The sequence below is a fragment of the Rhodamnia argentea genome, chromosome 3 (assembly GCF_020921035.1).
Source record: "Rhodamnia argentea isolate NSW1041297 chromosome 3, ASM2092103v1, whole genome shotgun sequence".
NCBI lineage: Eukaryota > Viridiplantae > Streptophyta > Magnoliopsida > Myrtales > Myrtaceae > Rhodamnia > Rhodamnia argentea.
In genome coordinates this window covers 31,515,871-31,532,348 of record NC_063152.1, presented here as the reverse complement: position 1 = coordinate 31,532,348, position 16,478 = coordinate 31,515,871, and the positions used below count along the sequence as shown (strand labels likewise).

Genomic DNA, 16,478 nt, shown 5'->3' with positions numbered 1-16,478 from the left:
TTTGCTCATTCGAGTTAGCTTCGAAATAAAAAAAATTAAAAAATCTCAGCCAATTTGTCGATTCTGCCTAGGCGATTTGGTCAATCCGATTCCACATAAGGAATATGGAGCCGGACCGGTCCAAATCTATGGTTGGACCGAGGTTGATGCATACCTCTATATTTGAACATCACACTTTTATGAAACATATTAACCGACTCGATAGGACCGCATAATGCCTAATAAAGCGAGTCTACGACAAGGTTGTCGAATGTGTCGCCATGTCGGGTGTCGACACGGCATGGTACATTAGCTTGTATATACACACGTTAACCATGAAACCATGTGTATACATGATAACTCGTGTGTAACTAAAGTGTATTGTTGAGTTAGTTTTTCTTTATGTTTAATGACTTTTATATTCCTAAATATGGTTCTTGTTCTACGATTTATTCTTTTTGATGCAGGTGTTATTTTTTAACCTTTTAATGATGGAAAAGGCTTTAAATATCAGCGCAATGGAATCAAATGACATGTTAACTCAAATGTATCAAATCATATCTTAACGAGTCGAACGGGTCAATTCATGTCAGATGCGATTTTCGTCATCCGTCCTTCATGACACGAACTCATTTATGCCAAATCCAAAGCCGTTCAAATGCGGTCGTATCATGCAAACGGGTCATATCGAGAATCGCCGATTCCAAACGAAAATTCCCTCCATCGATACATTGCCATCGCGGAATTCGATACGATGCCTAGGAAATGCACAAACCACAAAATGTCAAAACCCAAATGATATATCATAACTGGCATTTGATCTGCGTAGGTGTATGCAGAAGAGATGGGCGGGTCGATCTATGCCCAGCTTAATTAGTTTTGGTTTGGCTAAATCAGACAATGCTGAATCCTTCCTACGTCAGAGACCGCAACCATAAACATTCCCAATTTTGGGTAATACTTTAATCCTTCCCGAATAAAAAAATTCGTTCTCCGATTACAAAATGTTGCGGCAACCTTTTATCATTTTCTTATCATTGCAAAAAAGGACGGATGTCAGTGGTCGTTGTCGTGTCGCAGCGTCACATGAAGGCTTTCTTTTGAGAACCGAAATCTAGAAGGCTTTCTTTCTGTAGAAGTTTATAGCCAGCTTTTTAAAGATAACTTTTTTTTTCCAGTAAAATATAATTGATAAGTCCCTCATGATGCTCTTTAACACAATGTCTTTATTAATTATAAAGTCATAGAAGGCCAAACTAATCTGTTCAAACTGTGAAACCATTTTTGGCGATTTCATTCTATTTTCACTCGATTTTTTTCCCCCTTAACATCATTTCCAACCTTGGCTATGTTTTGTTAATTCTAGGCGGGATAAAATTGAATATGACATAATATGAAGTTCATGGATTTTACTATATTCTATTCATTGATTGATGAATAGTAATAAAACCGGATATTTCATACGTTATCATGTGTATTGTTTGGTGAGAATTGTATATCAGTGCAATTGATCTCCAAAATGCATAAACAATGGTAGTAATAGTTTCTCACGATTCACTGAAAAAAAAAAAAAAACACCGTTACACAAATGGAAACAAGCCCTAGCAATCAACCCATGGTTATTGTATGGTCTAAATATGAAATAAAAAAAGGAGCTTATTGCAACATTTCAGAATCACAAATTCAACTATGACAAGAATGTAAATGTGTTACAATAACATTGATGATATAGATCGGCCAACGAATGTCAAATCTAGTAAGAGAGAAAGTATAATAATTCACCTTCACGATTTCAAAAAGTATGGTGCTTTGAATCTCTTGCTGCTTTCATGAAGTTTCGATATGCACTAGAGAGTTATAGAGGACAAGGAGCTTCGAGACTCTTACTGTTTTCGTGAACTTTCAACGTGAACCCAAGAGTTACGGAGGAGAAGGAGTTTTGACTCTCTCGCCATTTTCGTTGAATTTCACGTGAACAGAAGTAAAGGTGTCAATATGGCCTGAAAATCCATATTCAATAAAACAGGTCAAATATGGGTTAGTCAAGTTCTAATAAATGGATTGCTAATGGGTATAAGTTTTAAGTCTAATTATATGTGGATTGTAAATGAGTTTGTCTTTGAACCCATTTACAACCCATTTAGCTAGACAAACCCAACCAATTTACAATTCACTTAGCTAGTAAAATTTATTAGTTTATATTTTTTCGATTTTTGTTTTTATTTTTTATAAGTAAAAGAAAGAAAAAAAAATTAAAAAATATATAAATCGTTCAAAGAAGTAGAATGTCGTGTTTGCTGCCATTTGCCACCCGCCGCCGCCCTTCAACCTTTTGCCTCCCACTGTCGCCTCGGGTAGCCGGATTTAAAAATTTTAAAATTTTTTACTAGATTTGTATTGTATGAAAGTGTTATAATAATATCATTTTTCTTAACAAATTATAAGAAACAAATATTTTGTGATTTGGTTACATATATAAGTATTTAAGTAATATGGATTGGGTATGAGTTGGGTTAGCATGGGTCGGATCGGCTATGGGTTAGGTTGTGTTTGAATGTTAGATTTATATTGCATGAAAATAGGTCAAAACGGATTCAATGGGTTAATATGGGTCAAATCATGTTTAATTCGACCCAAACATGACTGGACTTACTCGTTTCACACGTATAAACAAAAGGAATATGGAGGAGTTGTGAAACTTCAATGTGAACCATAGGTATATAGTAGAAGGAGATGGATAGGTTAGGATAGGGTTTTTCAAGAAATCTTTGAGCCCTCACTTTCGAGAATAAAAAAAATATATTTTTTCAATTTGTATTTGTTCATTAAAAATCTGAATTGTTCTACTTTATTTAAATTTGTCTTGGATAGGAACCAAATACAAGATATCTCAACTACTAAACGTAGCTTATGAGTTAATTTTTTGAAAAATCATTTGATTCCAAACCACTGGTTAAATTAGAAACCCTTATCTCCGTGTACCGCGAATATGTGGAAAGGATTTTCAACCTCAAAATTTCGCCTAAAATTCCACAAAAGCCCCTGCTTGTATGCCAATTATAACCACATATTACTAAACAGGAGTCCAACCAGTAATTTCAATATACCAAAGAACCATCACATTTATTACCCTGAATGTCCCATGTATTCTAATTTAGATTATTAACCCATAAATACGACGTGCTTGGAGATTAGCCAATAATGTATGCTTAGCCCCTTTTTTAAAACCAAATTCGGGCATCGAATAGCCAATTTCACACATTTTCTCGAGATACAAGCGATTGTTTTATGAAGATGTTTTCCAAATGGTTCATTTTTTCGAGGAAAAAACGGAGCCAAACGTAGTATTTTTCTTATGTTCTTGATCATTCAACGATGTGGACAACAAGTCATGTCATTAGCAACGGATTATTATAAAAGGTTAATACCACAAAACACCTCAAGTTGGTACATCGGTAACAAATTTACTAAAAAATAAATTTTTTATCATAAAAAATCTTAAACCGATACACTTGTGACAACTTTATCAAAAATTAATTTTTTGACCATACAAAACCCCCAAGCCGATGTATCTATAATAAATTTACCCTTAATTAGTTTTTAATTAGGTTAATACCACGAAAAATGCCAAATTGGTACACATCCGACAAATTGAAAGTAAAAATTCTAAACCAGTATACCCATGATAAATTTACCAAAAAATAATTTTTTGACCATAGAAAAACTTAAACTAGTACATTTGTGACAAATTTATCAAAAAATAATTTTTTGATCACCAAAAACCGTCAAACTGATATACTTATGATAAATTTATCATTAGTTAGTTTTTAAATTAGGCTAATACCAAGATAAACATCAAACTGATACATTTATGAAAAACGAAGGGTAGAACCCACAAACTAGTACACCCGTTAACTATCACGTGTTATCAAATTTAGCAATTTGACCGTAAAATGTTGACAGAAATTAATAGAGAATAAATTTATCACATGTGTAATAATTTAAAATCTTAAATGATAAAACAATTAATTCAAAATAAATTTATCATAAATATATTAATTTAAAATTTTTAATAATATTAACCTAGTTATAAAAGAGGGTCGCGGTTATTGGTGTCACTGTCGGTCCTTTTCCAATCCTCTTCCTATGATAAAAAAAAAAATCCTCTTCCTCATAATTGACTGTACGAGAGACAATTGTACCTCCCAAGATGTTGACATTTCGTTTTTTAGCAACAAGATTGGACCCAAAGATTCGCCATTGTTCGTCCAATGTGACGAGATTTTAGGATCAGAATGTCCTCATTTTCCCGGCTCGATTGCCTTGCCCCGTATAAACAACACGAAATTTCGGCACGTGCCAGGTTAGCGCCTCATGGGCGACCCATTAATCGGGTTGCATCCAGCGGGAAAAAACTACTGATTTAATTCTAAATATATTGTACGGATGTCAATTCAAGCCTAATATAATCAAAACTTGACAATGCAGATGTCTTGAAAATTCGAGCGAAATTTTAATATAACCTTTTCGGCCAATTGCCTGTTGAAAATCGATGACCTGGCGACGTAGGACTGCCGCTCATGAGTGGACGTCACGTCGGTGATTCCCGGCTGCAACTGACTGGATGGATCATATTGGAATTTCGTGCAGCTACGTTGTGAAAAATTAAAAAAATTTGAACTGAATTGACTGTACGAGAGACAATTGTACCTCCCAAGATGTTGACATTTCGTTTTTTAGTAACAAGATTGGACCCAGAGATTCACCATCGTTTGTTCAATGTGACGAGATTTTAGGAACATTCCCATGTGCGACCCATTAATTGGGTTGCATCCAGCAAGAAAAAACTATTGATTCTATCATAAATATATTATACGGATGCCAATTCAAACCTAATATAATCAAAACTTGACAATGCAGACGTCTTGAAAATTCTCGATCGAAATTTTAATATAACCTTTTCGGCCAATTGCCCGTTGAAAATAGATGACGTGGCGACGTAGGACTGCCGCTCATGAGCAGACGTCATGTCATCGATTCCCGACCGCAACCGACCGGAAGGACCATATTGGAATTTCGTGCGGCTACGTTGTGAAAAATTGAAAAATTTTATGACTGAATCGACAGCCGTACAATAGATTTGAGACGGATCGAGATAATATTCCACATTTTTTTGTGGTTGCCTTGATGTGGCTTTTTAGTGAATTGGATAAGCTCTTTTGTTTTTTATTTATTGTTTTTATTTATTTTTGGGGGGGATAGTTTTGGGACAAACAATTGCCCATGTTATATAATAGCGGCCAGAATTGTGGGGCATGTGGACGGCGAAGCTTTCGCGGGGGGGATTTATTGATCTAAAAGGTATAACGGAATATTCGTTCGTTTGTATTTATTGCGCATCACTTCATTCCCTTCCTAAGGCGCCGTATCATGTGATTTTCCGATCACAAGCTGTCAATTTTTTTTTTGAATTTAGTTATGGAATTCTGTTTTGGCCAGCCATTATTGTATTTAATTTCAGCCCAGCCCCTAAAAAAAAAAAGCCTTCAATTTCCTTATTTTCTGAAAATAAGACCCATAGGTGAAAATCGGTATCTGCGATATGCTGTGCACGATTAAGTTAACTTGGTGCATAATATGTGGGTAGGACCAGTAAATTAAATGCGCATCTATGTTCCTCTATGTACTGATGAGCAAGGTGATCGATTCCAGTGTAAGTGGTTCTCGTTCTAGAACTGAAAACGGCCTGTTAGGGACCGGTTCTACAAAATTGAAACAGTGAATCACCCGAGAATTGAACCACCGGTCCGGTCCGGCTCCCATATGGTTCCATGAAATAGGTCTTGCCGAGTATCGAGCACCAATATCAATTTAAAAAGGCCATATGTGAGTAAACCAATGAAGCCGTTCCCATAGGGACTAAAAGACGGCATGAACGTTCATCTTTGGACCATTACAACATAGTCTGCCCAAAATGATAATGAACTGAAGCTTGTAATATTTAGCACTATAAGTCGAAACTAGAGCTTGGTGTGGCCAGTGACTCGGTTAACGACTTAACATCATCAAACTAAGTTTAGAAACATCGCACTCAAATCCTTCACCCTTTAAATACACGGTTGGGTCATCTAGTTGAGAGAAATAGCTAGAATTACAAAAAAAATTACGTGTGTGTATATATATATATAGGTTCGATCCGGTTGGACCAACACCCGCTTGTTCTGACAAATTAAAATCGAGAACCGGATCGGTATCATGTAGGAACCACCCAAAACCAACCGGTTGGGTACAGTCCGGTTCGAGGGGATCCCGATTTTTTTGCTCACCCCTACTAATGAGATACTATAATATGATAAGTACATGGGACCGTTATAATTACAACATAATTTAAGATAGCGAAATTTTGGAAAATCGGAAATTACATCTTTTATATTGAAAAATATATTTGTATGGATAGTGTAGCATTTACAAATCCATTACTTCTCCTTTTGGAAAATTGATCAGCTTTGTGAAAATCTCAAATATTCTGACTCATCTCGATTCATTTTCGTGCAAAAATTACCGAAGGTCTCGCTTGACGGCAACATAAGCAATATCACAAGTCTATGTATATCACAAAAATCCTCTTAATGATAATTTTCTTTACAAAAATGTTTAGGATTAATGTCCTAACACGGGAATATCACAATCACTATCTTGAATATTGGGCAAGACCGATCAAATCAATTAAGGGTCTTCCTTTTTTTTTCCTCTCGTGATTTTGGCTAAGTTTAACTCGGTTCAATATCATAAATTACAAAATTGCTACTTAATCTTATGTATGATTTAAAAAAAAAACAGTAATCTGCGATAATATCAATAGTTAATATTTGCCCCTTCCCTTACCTTCCAAAGTAGCCAATTTTGAAATTACGAAGTTACCCTTTAAGTCCCCTGGGCGTGGGGAACGTTACATTGCGAGCACTCCATATGGAAAAGATCCGCTTTTCTCTGCTTCCCCATAGAATACCAGCTCCTCCCTCTCTCTCTCTCTCTCTGTCTTTCTATCTCTGCCCTTCGTTCGCTCACTCTCCTCGTCGGTTCGCAAGCTCAGGAAACCTCCATTGCTTCGCTCTTTCGGTTCGACCTTATCGCTTCCTGGAAGGTGCCACACGCGCCGCCGCCGCCAATTCTCAGCGCTCGATTCTGTCGCCATTCGCGCGCGCGCTCGCTCGGCCCGTCGTCAACCGAGCCTGGAAGAGAATTCCGGATCGCAGGAGCCTCGCTGAATCCGCTCTGGTAAATTCTGTTCGTCCTGGTGTTGGGAAAGAGTCGTTCGCGTCGCGTTTTCGGGTTATGTGCGGGCTGCTTCCGTCGGGCTGTGCTGCGGAAGGAGCTGGAAGTGAGGGAGAGGGAGAGTGAAGGAGTGAGGATGCGAAACCCTAGCCCACTCCTGGCGTTGGCGTCTTTTGTGTGTCTTCTCAATGTCGTCGACGCTGTCTGGAAGCTGTAGAGCTGAGTGAAAAAGTCTTCCGAGCTTTCTCGGGGATAAAACAGAGAGCTCTGTTAGGAGACTCGAGCTTAGAGTTTTCGCGTTTTGAGGCGGTCGCTTGTTGGATTGAAAGATTTGTGTATGAGAACGCCAACTTATTGATACTGGTCAATCTGATAATTCGTTTTGCATTATATCAATTACTGACTCGAAAGCTGTCTTTTTTTACTTCATTTTTATTTTTATTTTTATTGTCTTTGGTTTACTTTCAAGATCCTCACATGTGTAAGTTTGCTAAGGTTGGACTTTATTGATGCATTGGCTTGCAGTTGAGGAATCGGTTTATTTGCTTGGACATTTTTGTGTGGTTTTTGAACTTGAGTGTGTGAATTCTTCCTTAAGTTAGCAAAGACTCGAAACCAACAGGTTGCTTAATCCTGCTAAAGATCAGGATGCTTAATGAAAGCATAACATGACAGATGCAACACCATGCATGTTGAAACTAAACGAATGAGAATTATGCACATTTTTAGGATTGAGAGAGGGGAATTCTCTCAGTTTTCCTGTTTTGTCTTATGTGTTTTGAGAATATAGATGAATCTATCTAGCCAAAAGCATTTGGTAGAAAATTTTCTAGTTACTGTCATTCTGGTGTGCCCTCTGCTTTCTGCCGAATGCACTTTCTGCGCTGTATGACTCGTGTAATGCTGCTGGCACTTTGGGATTTTACAACTCACATCTAAGCATTTCTAGTGTGCAATTGATATATGCTTGTCCTTATAGTCTGCTTCTCTGTATTCCGTGGATGACATAATATACTGTTTTCAGAGGCCTGTGAGTCATGGGGAAGATATCTTGTATATCTGGCTTGAGAATGTTCCAATCTGTAGCTCTGTCTGGCAAATTCTTTCTTGGACGCAATCCAAGGTGGACTGGGTGAATCTCAGCTGTTGATCGTGTGGTCCCGACCTAAGACATTCAACAGTTGTGATTTCTCCCGGTCCATGCTAGTATTTTTCCTGGAATTTGAATTTTGTTGTTTTCTTTTACATGGGAGATGTCGGATTTATGTTTTCCTTTCGACTAAATACAAAAAAGAATCTCCTTCTGATGTGAAAGTCCTATGCTTTATTTCTGAAGGACATCTTTTCTCAAACTTTGCCCCCTCCCGAATGAACTTTTGTGATGTATTGCAGAGCAATGGTCGCCTTTGGGAAAAAGCTGAAGGAAAGGCAAATTCAAGAATGGCAGGGGTATGATCAGCTGCAATATACACGTCATATTGTCACATCGCTAGTTTGAACTCCAGGTCCAGGAAAGTGTTACGTGTGTATATCTTATAACCAGTGGTTGGAAAAGCCACACTGAGTGTCACACAATCTGTCTTACATGGAGTTTTCTGCCATTCTATATGGAATGTGTTATTTCATGTGCCCTGTATTCTTTTATGTGACACTTACTATTATTTCTAAGTCAAGGTAGCTATCTTTTCAAACAATAGAGTGAACTTGACAACTTGTCATGAGATTCTGATTCTGTGAGACTCCATGTATGCTTGCCGGTGTTCATTTTGTTCCAGGAAATGTCTTTTGGTGCTTTGAGTTCTTTCCTATGCCCAAATGATGTCCTAATATATTAATAGTGCTGCCTTTAGGTTTTATGCATGCCCATGCAATTGCATCGTATGAAGTTATTGAAGCAACTATTGCTGCTTTACCTTTTTCCTGATATTAAATTGATAGGTCCTTAATTTGTCCCTCTTTAATCAAATTCTCCAGTTATTACATCAACTACAAGCTGATGAAGAAGAAAGTAAGACAATATGCTCAACAAATTCAAGTTGGAACTCAAGATCGCCGAAATGTCCTCAAGGATTTCTCTAGAATGTTGGACCACCAGGTATATGGAACTGTAACTCTGTGTCTTACAAGCATTTGCAGGCGGGAAGTTTTCTTTTGTTTTCAGAAAAATACTTCAATTGTGGATACTCCTACATTACTTAGAATGCATTTGGATAACTGGAAGCAGTGGTGCAAAAGGACTCACAAATTCAACTCCACAAAGTGGGACTAGTTGTAGTGCCCTTCTTTGAGGTTGATTTGGCGATGAACAAGTGAGGAAATTCGTTTATCGTACTTAAAAGGCCAGTTAACCAACTGATATCAACTCATATTTAGGAGAATTCCTTTCGTGCAGTGACATTGAGATTTAAGGGAAAAGGAGTTGTTTTATTGCATCCATACTCATGAGAATGAGGACAAGCATTATGATAAATTCAGTACATATGTAGTGGTCTTGATATTTACCTTTTCTGGTGTCATGTTCTTTGTTATCTTTATTCTCATGGGATGATTGATAAAAGAACACTGTATGGTGTAATCCTGCGAAGGAATTAATAATAAACTCTTTTCTTATGGAAGTTCATTTCAAATATGTTTAATAAGTCACTTGATAATATCAGATTGAGAAGATTGTCCTTTTCCTCTTGGAGCAACAAGGTCGCCTAGCCAGCAGGATTGCCAAGCTAGGAGAGCAGCAAGAAGCTCTTCAGCAGCAGCAAGATATATCAAAGTTATCTGAATTAAGAGAAGCTTATAGAGAAGTGGGACAAGATCTTTTGAAGCTCCTATATTTTGTTGAGTTGAATGCAGTTGGTCTGCGAAAGATCCTGAAGAAGTTTGACAAACGTTTTGGATATAGATTTACAGACTACTATGTCAAAACTCGTGCTAATCATCCGTACTCTCAGCTTCAGCAAGTGTTCAAGCATGTGGTATAAGCCTAGTCCAGCATCTTTTTTACTTAGGTTATTCATGCTCCTTTTTGTTAGTACCTGTTATAAAACTGGAACTTCTCCATCGATTGTGGATTAATTGCATGGGCACATTATAACAAGCTGGCCACGTGTCAAAATTCCAGGGGATAGGGGCTGTTGTCGGAGCAATTTCCCGCAACCTTGCAGAGTTGGAGGATCGCCAAGGAAGCTACTTATCAATCTATGACCAGCCTGCTCTTCCTTTACAGGTTTATCTCCACCAGTTATTCTTCATGCACTGTAATTTGTATTTTGTGGTTTGTTCCTTCTTCAGAATAATGTTCCACTATGATATTTACCAGGGTTCTTCTGCAGGATCCCACAATCGAGTCAATAAAAGCAGCAGTAGACAGGTTGTCCCACTCAACAAACTTCCTACACTTTCTGGCACAGCATGCATTCATTTTGCAAGAGGAACTACCAACTCCAGTTGAGGAAGAGGTCGATGATGGAAGATACCATTTTATATCTTTACTGTTGAACCTGGCAAATACTTTTCTATATATGGTCAACACATACATAATTGTACCCACAGCAGATGATTATGCCATGAGTCTTGGTGCTGCTGCCACAGTTTGTGGAGTTGTGATTGGTGCAATGGCTGTTGCACAGGTGTTCTCTTCAGTATATTTCAGTGCGTGGTCAAATAAATCATACTTCAGACCTCTTGTCTTCAGCAGTATTGTCCTCTTCCTGGGCAATACCATGTACGCGATGGCCTATGATATGAATTCAATCGCTATTCTTCTAATTGGTCGTCTTTTATGTGGGTAAGAAGCCTAACTCCTTGTATTTTTCTTTTTCAAACAATCAATTTTGCAATATTTTAGCACTCTCTGTCATCCAATCTGCCCGGGCGGATTGGCTTTGTTTTCTGATTGGTCATAGGTAATGTGAACTTCTTTTATTTGAAATAAAGGACACAATCACTTGGACCTTGTGTGTCTGGACACAACTTAGACCTTGCATGCCGGGACACAATCACTTTGACCTTGTATGTCGTTTTCTTAAAGGAGAAGGAAATAATAACTGGCCGAATAATCCGGATGTTGTACCAACATGTTTTTCATCAAATATTAATCTTATTCCTAAACAGGTGTCGTCTGAATACAAAGGAAATCTATCAACACACACATAATGTCGACAGCCCCTTCTAACCAATGGTACTTAGTCTTGTTCAATTATCTATCAGAAGATTTGCTCGGTTATTAATCGCTAATAAAAGTAGAAGATTGATGCTCATATTGAGATTGATCTGTGTCTTTGGAATCTTGGAGAGTAGGGTGATAAAGAAGTCTTTAACTATGCATGTCCTAGACAGGGCAAGATTTGTGTAGCCTAATCACTGGAAACACTTGAAACTTTCTGAAGTCTGTCCTCTAGATTACCGGTGGACAGGCTACGTTCTCGAATTTGAATTTTCGGTGTTAATCCTATCAGATTCTCAAGTATGTTGCCTGCTGTTAATATTAACACATCTTCGACCCCGCAGCTACTGTAACTCCTAAATCGTCATCAGATTGTAACAAGTTCCCTGCATAATTGCAGATTCGGCTCTGCTCGAGCTGTTAATCGACGCTATATAAGTGACTGTGTCCCTATGAGGATCAGAATGCAGGCATCTGCAGGTTTTGTGAGTGCTAGTGCTCTTGGCATGGCCTGCGGTCCTGCTCTTGCCGGTTTATTTCAGTGTCATTTCAAAGTTTTCAACATAACATTCAATCAGGAGACTCTGCCTGGATGGGCAATGGCTGTGGGATGGTTCTTGTACTTAATATGGTTGTGGATTTCATTTAGAGAACCCTCCCATGAGAAGGAAGCAAGCCACATGCCAAAAGAGTCTAATGAAGGTAAGTTATTTTCACCTGCCATCAATTTCTCTATGGTCATGTCATTGCGGCGGGTCCAACAAAGCCTCCACCTTTTCTGGTAGCTGAGAAGCTATCTTTGGGATTGATTATGAGCTGCCTCTCATCATTTCGTTTTTTGGTAAGGGCATCTTATCATTAAATTGAACCATGGAAGACTACTTGTTTCATCATTATCCAACTTTTTATAAAATGTGGAAACGTTAATCTTGATATCCAGATGTAAACCGTCACTGGGATTTAGCATCCACTGTAATCTTGACGACTGGTTATTGATATCTTTCATGACTCATTGTCAATTAAGAAATCTAATATCTAGTTGGCTTATACTTTTGCCCGCATCTTATGGAGTTAATTGTCCTCTTGTTCAGAGAATCATTGCATTTCCAACGGCTAGTTCATATTTCATCTGTTTTTGTTGTTATATTGAACATTTGCTCAACAGAATCATTACAAACCGATGCTCTTGAGAATGGTCTCAAGCAACCATTGCTCATAAGTTTGGAGGAAAAAAATGAAGAAGAAAATGGTGATCAAGAATTTGATGGAAGTGAAGAAGCTTCTGAGGAATCTCGCCAACCAGCCACTTCAATTGCATCAGCGTATAGGCTACTAACGCCCTCTGTAAAGGTCTTGGAATGATTCCCTAGACTTCTTTTTTAAAACACGCGATGCAGCTTCATGCAAATTAAATTGGCCCACAGTGATCCCATCTGCAATAGACTTGCATGCACTGTGTTCTATGGATTAGCTTGTAATTTACAGCATGTGTTTCCAGAATGGATTCTTTTAGCCCTGAGACATTCATATAAGAATTCTGAGTTCATGAATTTAACGTGACCAGCAACTTTTTTTATGTAAATCCTTAATGATTACTTGGTCTTTCTATTGGCTCTCTGTCGTCAAAGCCACAGTACATGCTTGAATTGAAAGTTGAATTTATCTTTCATATGCTCATTCTTTCTAGTCAAGAGTCTTCTTGGATTCTTCTTTTTAAATTTGGATTGGAATGGTTCATACTTCAAATGTATTCTAACTATAACTGTGTTTCTAGGTTCAATTGCTGATTTATTTCATGCTCAAGTATGCAATGGAGATTTTACTCTCAGAATCTAGTGTCATCACCACGTACTACTTTGGATGGTCAACAACCAAAGTGGCGATTTTCCTTGCATCTCTTGGCTTGACGGTTCTTCCAGTGAATATTATTGTTGGAAGCTACATTAGCAACATGTTTGAAGACAGGTAATCCCAAATGTTTGAGAAGTTATTTGGCTTATTTGGTACTTCCTCATCATGGAAATAGTTATTAACTGTTCTCATTGATATGATTGCAGGCAAATTTTGCTGGCATCTGAAGTCATGGTTTTAATAGGCATAGTACTAAGTTTCCACCTGATAATACCCTATTCTGTTGCGCAATACGTCTCTTCGGGGCTCATCATGTTTGTTTCCGCCGAAGTTCTTGAAGGTACTGTATTTGTTTAGTTTACCCTCTCTAGGAAAAGGTCAATTTCGTATGTGAATAAGCATAGAGAAATGGCCTCTCAGGGAATATAGAAAGGCAAATAGCGAGTGAATCTAGAACCAGAATTTTTTTTTTTTGGATAAGGTCTAGAACCAGATGTTTTTTTTTTGGTAAGGAAAGGTCTAGAACCAGATGTTCATCCATGGGAAAAACTAAGATTTCCAATAGACTGCCATAACCAATTTTATCTTCATCTATTAAGGCAACTCCTGCAATCTTATTGATAACTTATGGGTAAGTAGTAATTTTCTTCTAGCCTTAAATACATCTGCAAAAATGTGTGTGATGTCATTGAACATATTGAAAAACTGCTAAAACATGTGGATCATCAGAGACAGTTCTCTGGGTTACACAATGCAGTGGACAGGTTCAAATGCATGCTCTATGAAATCATTGTGCAATTTATGAGAGAATGACAGCTGAAAAGTATCGTGCAATTTATGGAGAGTGGGAGAGTGTGAGGCAGGAGTTTTTGCATTGATTCTTCCTTGTTGACTCTCTTTTTTCCTGTGTTCTTGGACATTTTCCAGGTGTCAACCTGTCGCTTCTCTCGCGTGTCATGTCGTCCCGGCTTTCGCGGGGAACCTACAATGGTGGCTTGCTTTCGACAGAAGCGGGAACTATCGCCCGAGTGATCGCCGATGGCACAATAACGTTAGCCGGTTACTTGGGGGAGAGTAGGCTCTTGAACATCACACTCATTCCTTCACTAGTGATTTGCATATCATCCATCATCGCCACCATTTGCACCTACAACTCCCTCTACTAAGTTCATGCTTCTCGTAGCCATTCTCCCTTCTAAAGCCATCTTATGATTATTCTCTTTTTCCTTTCTTATTCAATTTTCTTCTCCAATAATGTCTGTATAGGTCCTCTAAACTGTAAGTGATGAGGTTGATCCGACTTTTTCTCGAGTGGGATTCTTATAAGTTTTCGGTCGGGCTCATTCCCTTAGTAGAGAGGGCCCCCGATAATCTCACTTATTTGCTCTCTCAATCCATTTTCAAGCTTTGATCACCGAAGTAGGTCGATGGCAGTGGCGAGATCGCACTCTTTCTGTGGGTTTTAATGCCGTTTGCATCCGTGACGGAGGCAAGATGTACTGGATTGATTAAATAGCCAGGAAAAAAAATAACGAAACGGCGTCACGGGATCTTATTGATGCACGGCACGGTCAAGTTCTGCATCCCGACGTCGTGAAGTTGGATCAATAATGGCGAAACTACAATCTCAGGCTATTAATGACTGTGGAATTGATGAACTCAAGAGGATTTTGGATGGCATTGTGGTGGATTTCTCCATGACAGAGAGAGGACATGGAGGAGCCTTGGTGCCGCATTAACTGGTTTTGCTCTTCGCGAGGGAAGTGATACCAAAGTACGCAATGGACGAATGAACTGGACAGATCCAAAAGTTCGAAGTATTCACTAGGCCCACCGATCTGTCCGTGCATTATCCCGATAAGGAAGCGAAGGAGGGGGGCGGTCAAAAATTAAATGCCTCCACCTAATAACAACACCGGAGGTTTTGATTAGGAGCAAGAGGCCATAACATCAGACCACCACCTCTTCTCCCACTCCCCCCACCTACGACACACCTTTCAACCATCACTCCCTCGGGGTCTCATGTCCTCTTTGCGAAATAATGATGCGTTCGTCGGATGGGAATTCGATAATCAGTTGACGGAAAAGGAGCTACTATCACGGAAAACTAGTCCCGGTTGTCGAAAACGTTGGTGTTGAAAATGGAGGTATCTTCATCGATGCGTTTTCATGATTGCAGACAGTCATTTTAAAGAAGAATTCTTTTCAAATCGGGCAGACTTTCGTGAAACAGACGGACCGAACAACAGATGCTTATTCGACGCGTGTTTGAAGACACTTATTGGATAACTAAATAGAATCGGCGTATCTATTAGGGGAAAAACTACCAAAAAAACTCCAAACTATGCTTAAATATATTTTTTTTACATTAAAAATCCCAAACTATGCCCATTGTGATATACTTGCGGTATTCCTAAACTTGTACTTATATGACATATTTATCTTCTGCTAAGGTTCCATCCGATGATTTTTCAGTCAAAATAACGTCGTTTTTATTTTACTTAAGCCATGTGGGCATCGATACGGTCTTCTTTCCGGCGTCCTATAGGTAGATAGACTATATTGCCAAATCAATGAAATGTTCATGACCGAATTATCACAATTACAATAGATTCAAGACTCTTTCTTTCGATAATTTTTCAAAAACAAAAACAAAAACAGCTGCCCCATAACTTCGTGTCATCTCTATTTTATATCCTCAGACATAATCGTGGCCCGTATTGATTCCCATCGATCAGAAAAAAGCCAATAGAATTCGTGAGCTCTCTCTCCACATCGGGGTCGTATTTAGTGAAGCCGAACAACCTCGCGTTAAGTGGTTGGGCTCTCATTAAATTTCACACCTCCTCGCGAACCCTCCCAACCTATCGAAACCGACACCAAATTCCCACAAATTCAATCGTTTCACATGGCTCTTCCTCGAGCATTCGAATTTCGATTTGATGTTTGGGAATAGATCGAAAAATTTATGGAACGAAAAAAACGTTTAGCTGCATCGGAGGAGGTCTCTCCCAGTCTTGCCGATCCTTAAAACTCTTTCCGAGTCCCCGACACCGTCACCGTTTCCTGTAAGGACAGTGTCGATTTTCAAGACGTCGATTGGAGACTTCATCAGAGAAGTCAGTCCGCTGAAAGTCGTGATGATTTCTCAATTAGTCACTCAATCAATTTGTCAAATTGAAATGTTCCGACAAACAGAAAACAAAAATGAGAT

At 38.5% G+C, this 16,478-nt stretch overlaps 1 protein-coding gene across 2 annotated transcripts; it reads left to right on the top strand.

Annotated features, from left to right (window-relative positions):
* The first annotated feature begins 6,987 nt into the window (after window positions 1-6,987).
* Window positions 6,988-14,657, top strand: LOC115746511 (SPX domain-containing membrane protein At4g22990). 2 transcript variants are annotated; one of them, XM_030682305.2, is made up of 11 exons: window positions 6,988-7,257; window positions 8,647-8,703; window positions 9,229-9,349; window positions 9,912-10,223; window positions 10,370-10,474; window positions 10,581-11,035; window positions 11,814-12,115; window positions 12,579-12,763; window positions 13,188-13,378; window positions 13,471-13,604; window positions 14,192-14,657. In XM_030682305.2, exons 2-11 carry the CDS (start codon window positions 8,651-8,653, stop codon window positions 14,428-14,430), a joined length of 2,097 nt encoding a protein of 698 aa, XP_030538165.1. In that variant the 5' UTR covers window positions 6,988-7,257; window positions 8,647-8,650; the 3' UTR covers window positions 14,431-14,657. The 2 variants fall into 2 exon arrangements, with proteins under 2 accessions (XP_030538165.1, XP_030538164.1); XM_030682304.2 differs by lacking the exon at window positions 6,988-7,257 and having other exon boundaries at window positions 8,628-8,703.
* Window positions 14,658-16,478: the final 1,821 nt, after the last annotated feature.

What these genes read in the sequence shown, in the direction of transcription:
- LOC115746511 (XM_030682304.2), top strand. Translation starts at nt 8,636, where the DNA reads ATGTATTGCAGAGCAATGGTCGCCTTTGGGAAAAAGCTGAAGGAAAGG. An exon ending in ATTGGTCGTCTTTTATGTGG is followed by an intron (nt 11,036 to 11,813) that starts GTAAGAAGCCTA and finishes GCATAATTGCAG; the next exon opens with ATTCGGCTCTGCTCGAGCTG. An exon ending in TACTAACGCCCTCTGTAAAG is followed by an intron (nt 12,764 to 13,187) that starts GTCTTGGAATGA and finishes CTGTGTTTCTAG; the next exon opens with GTTCAATTGCTGATTTATTT.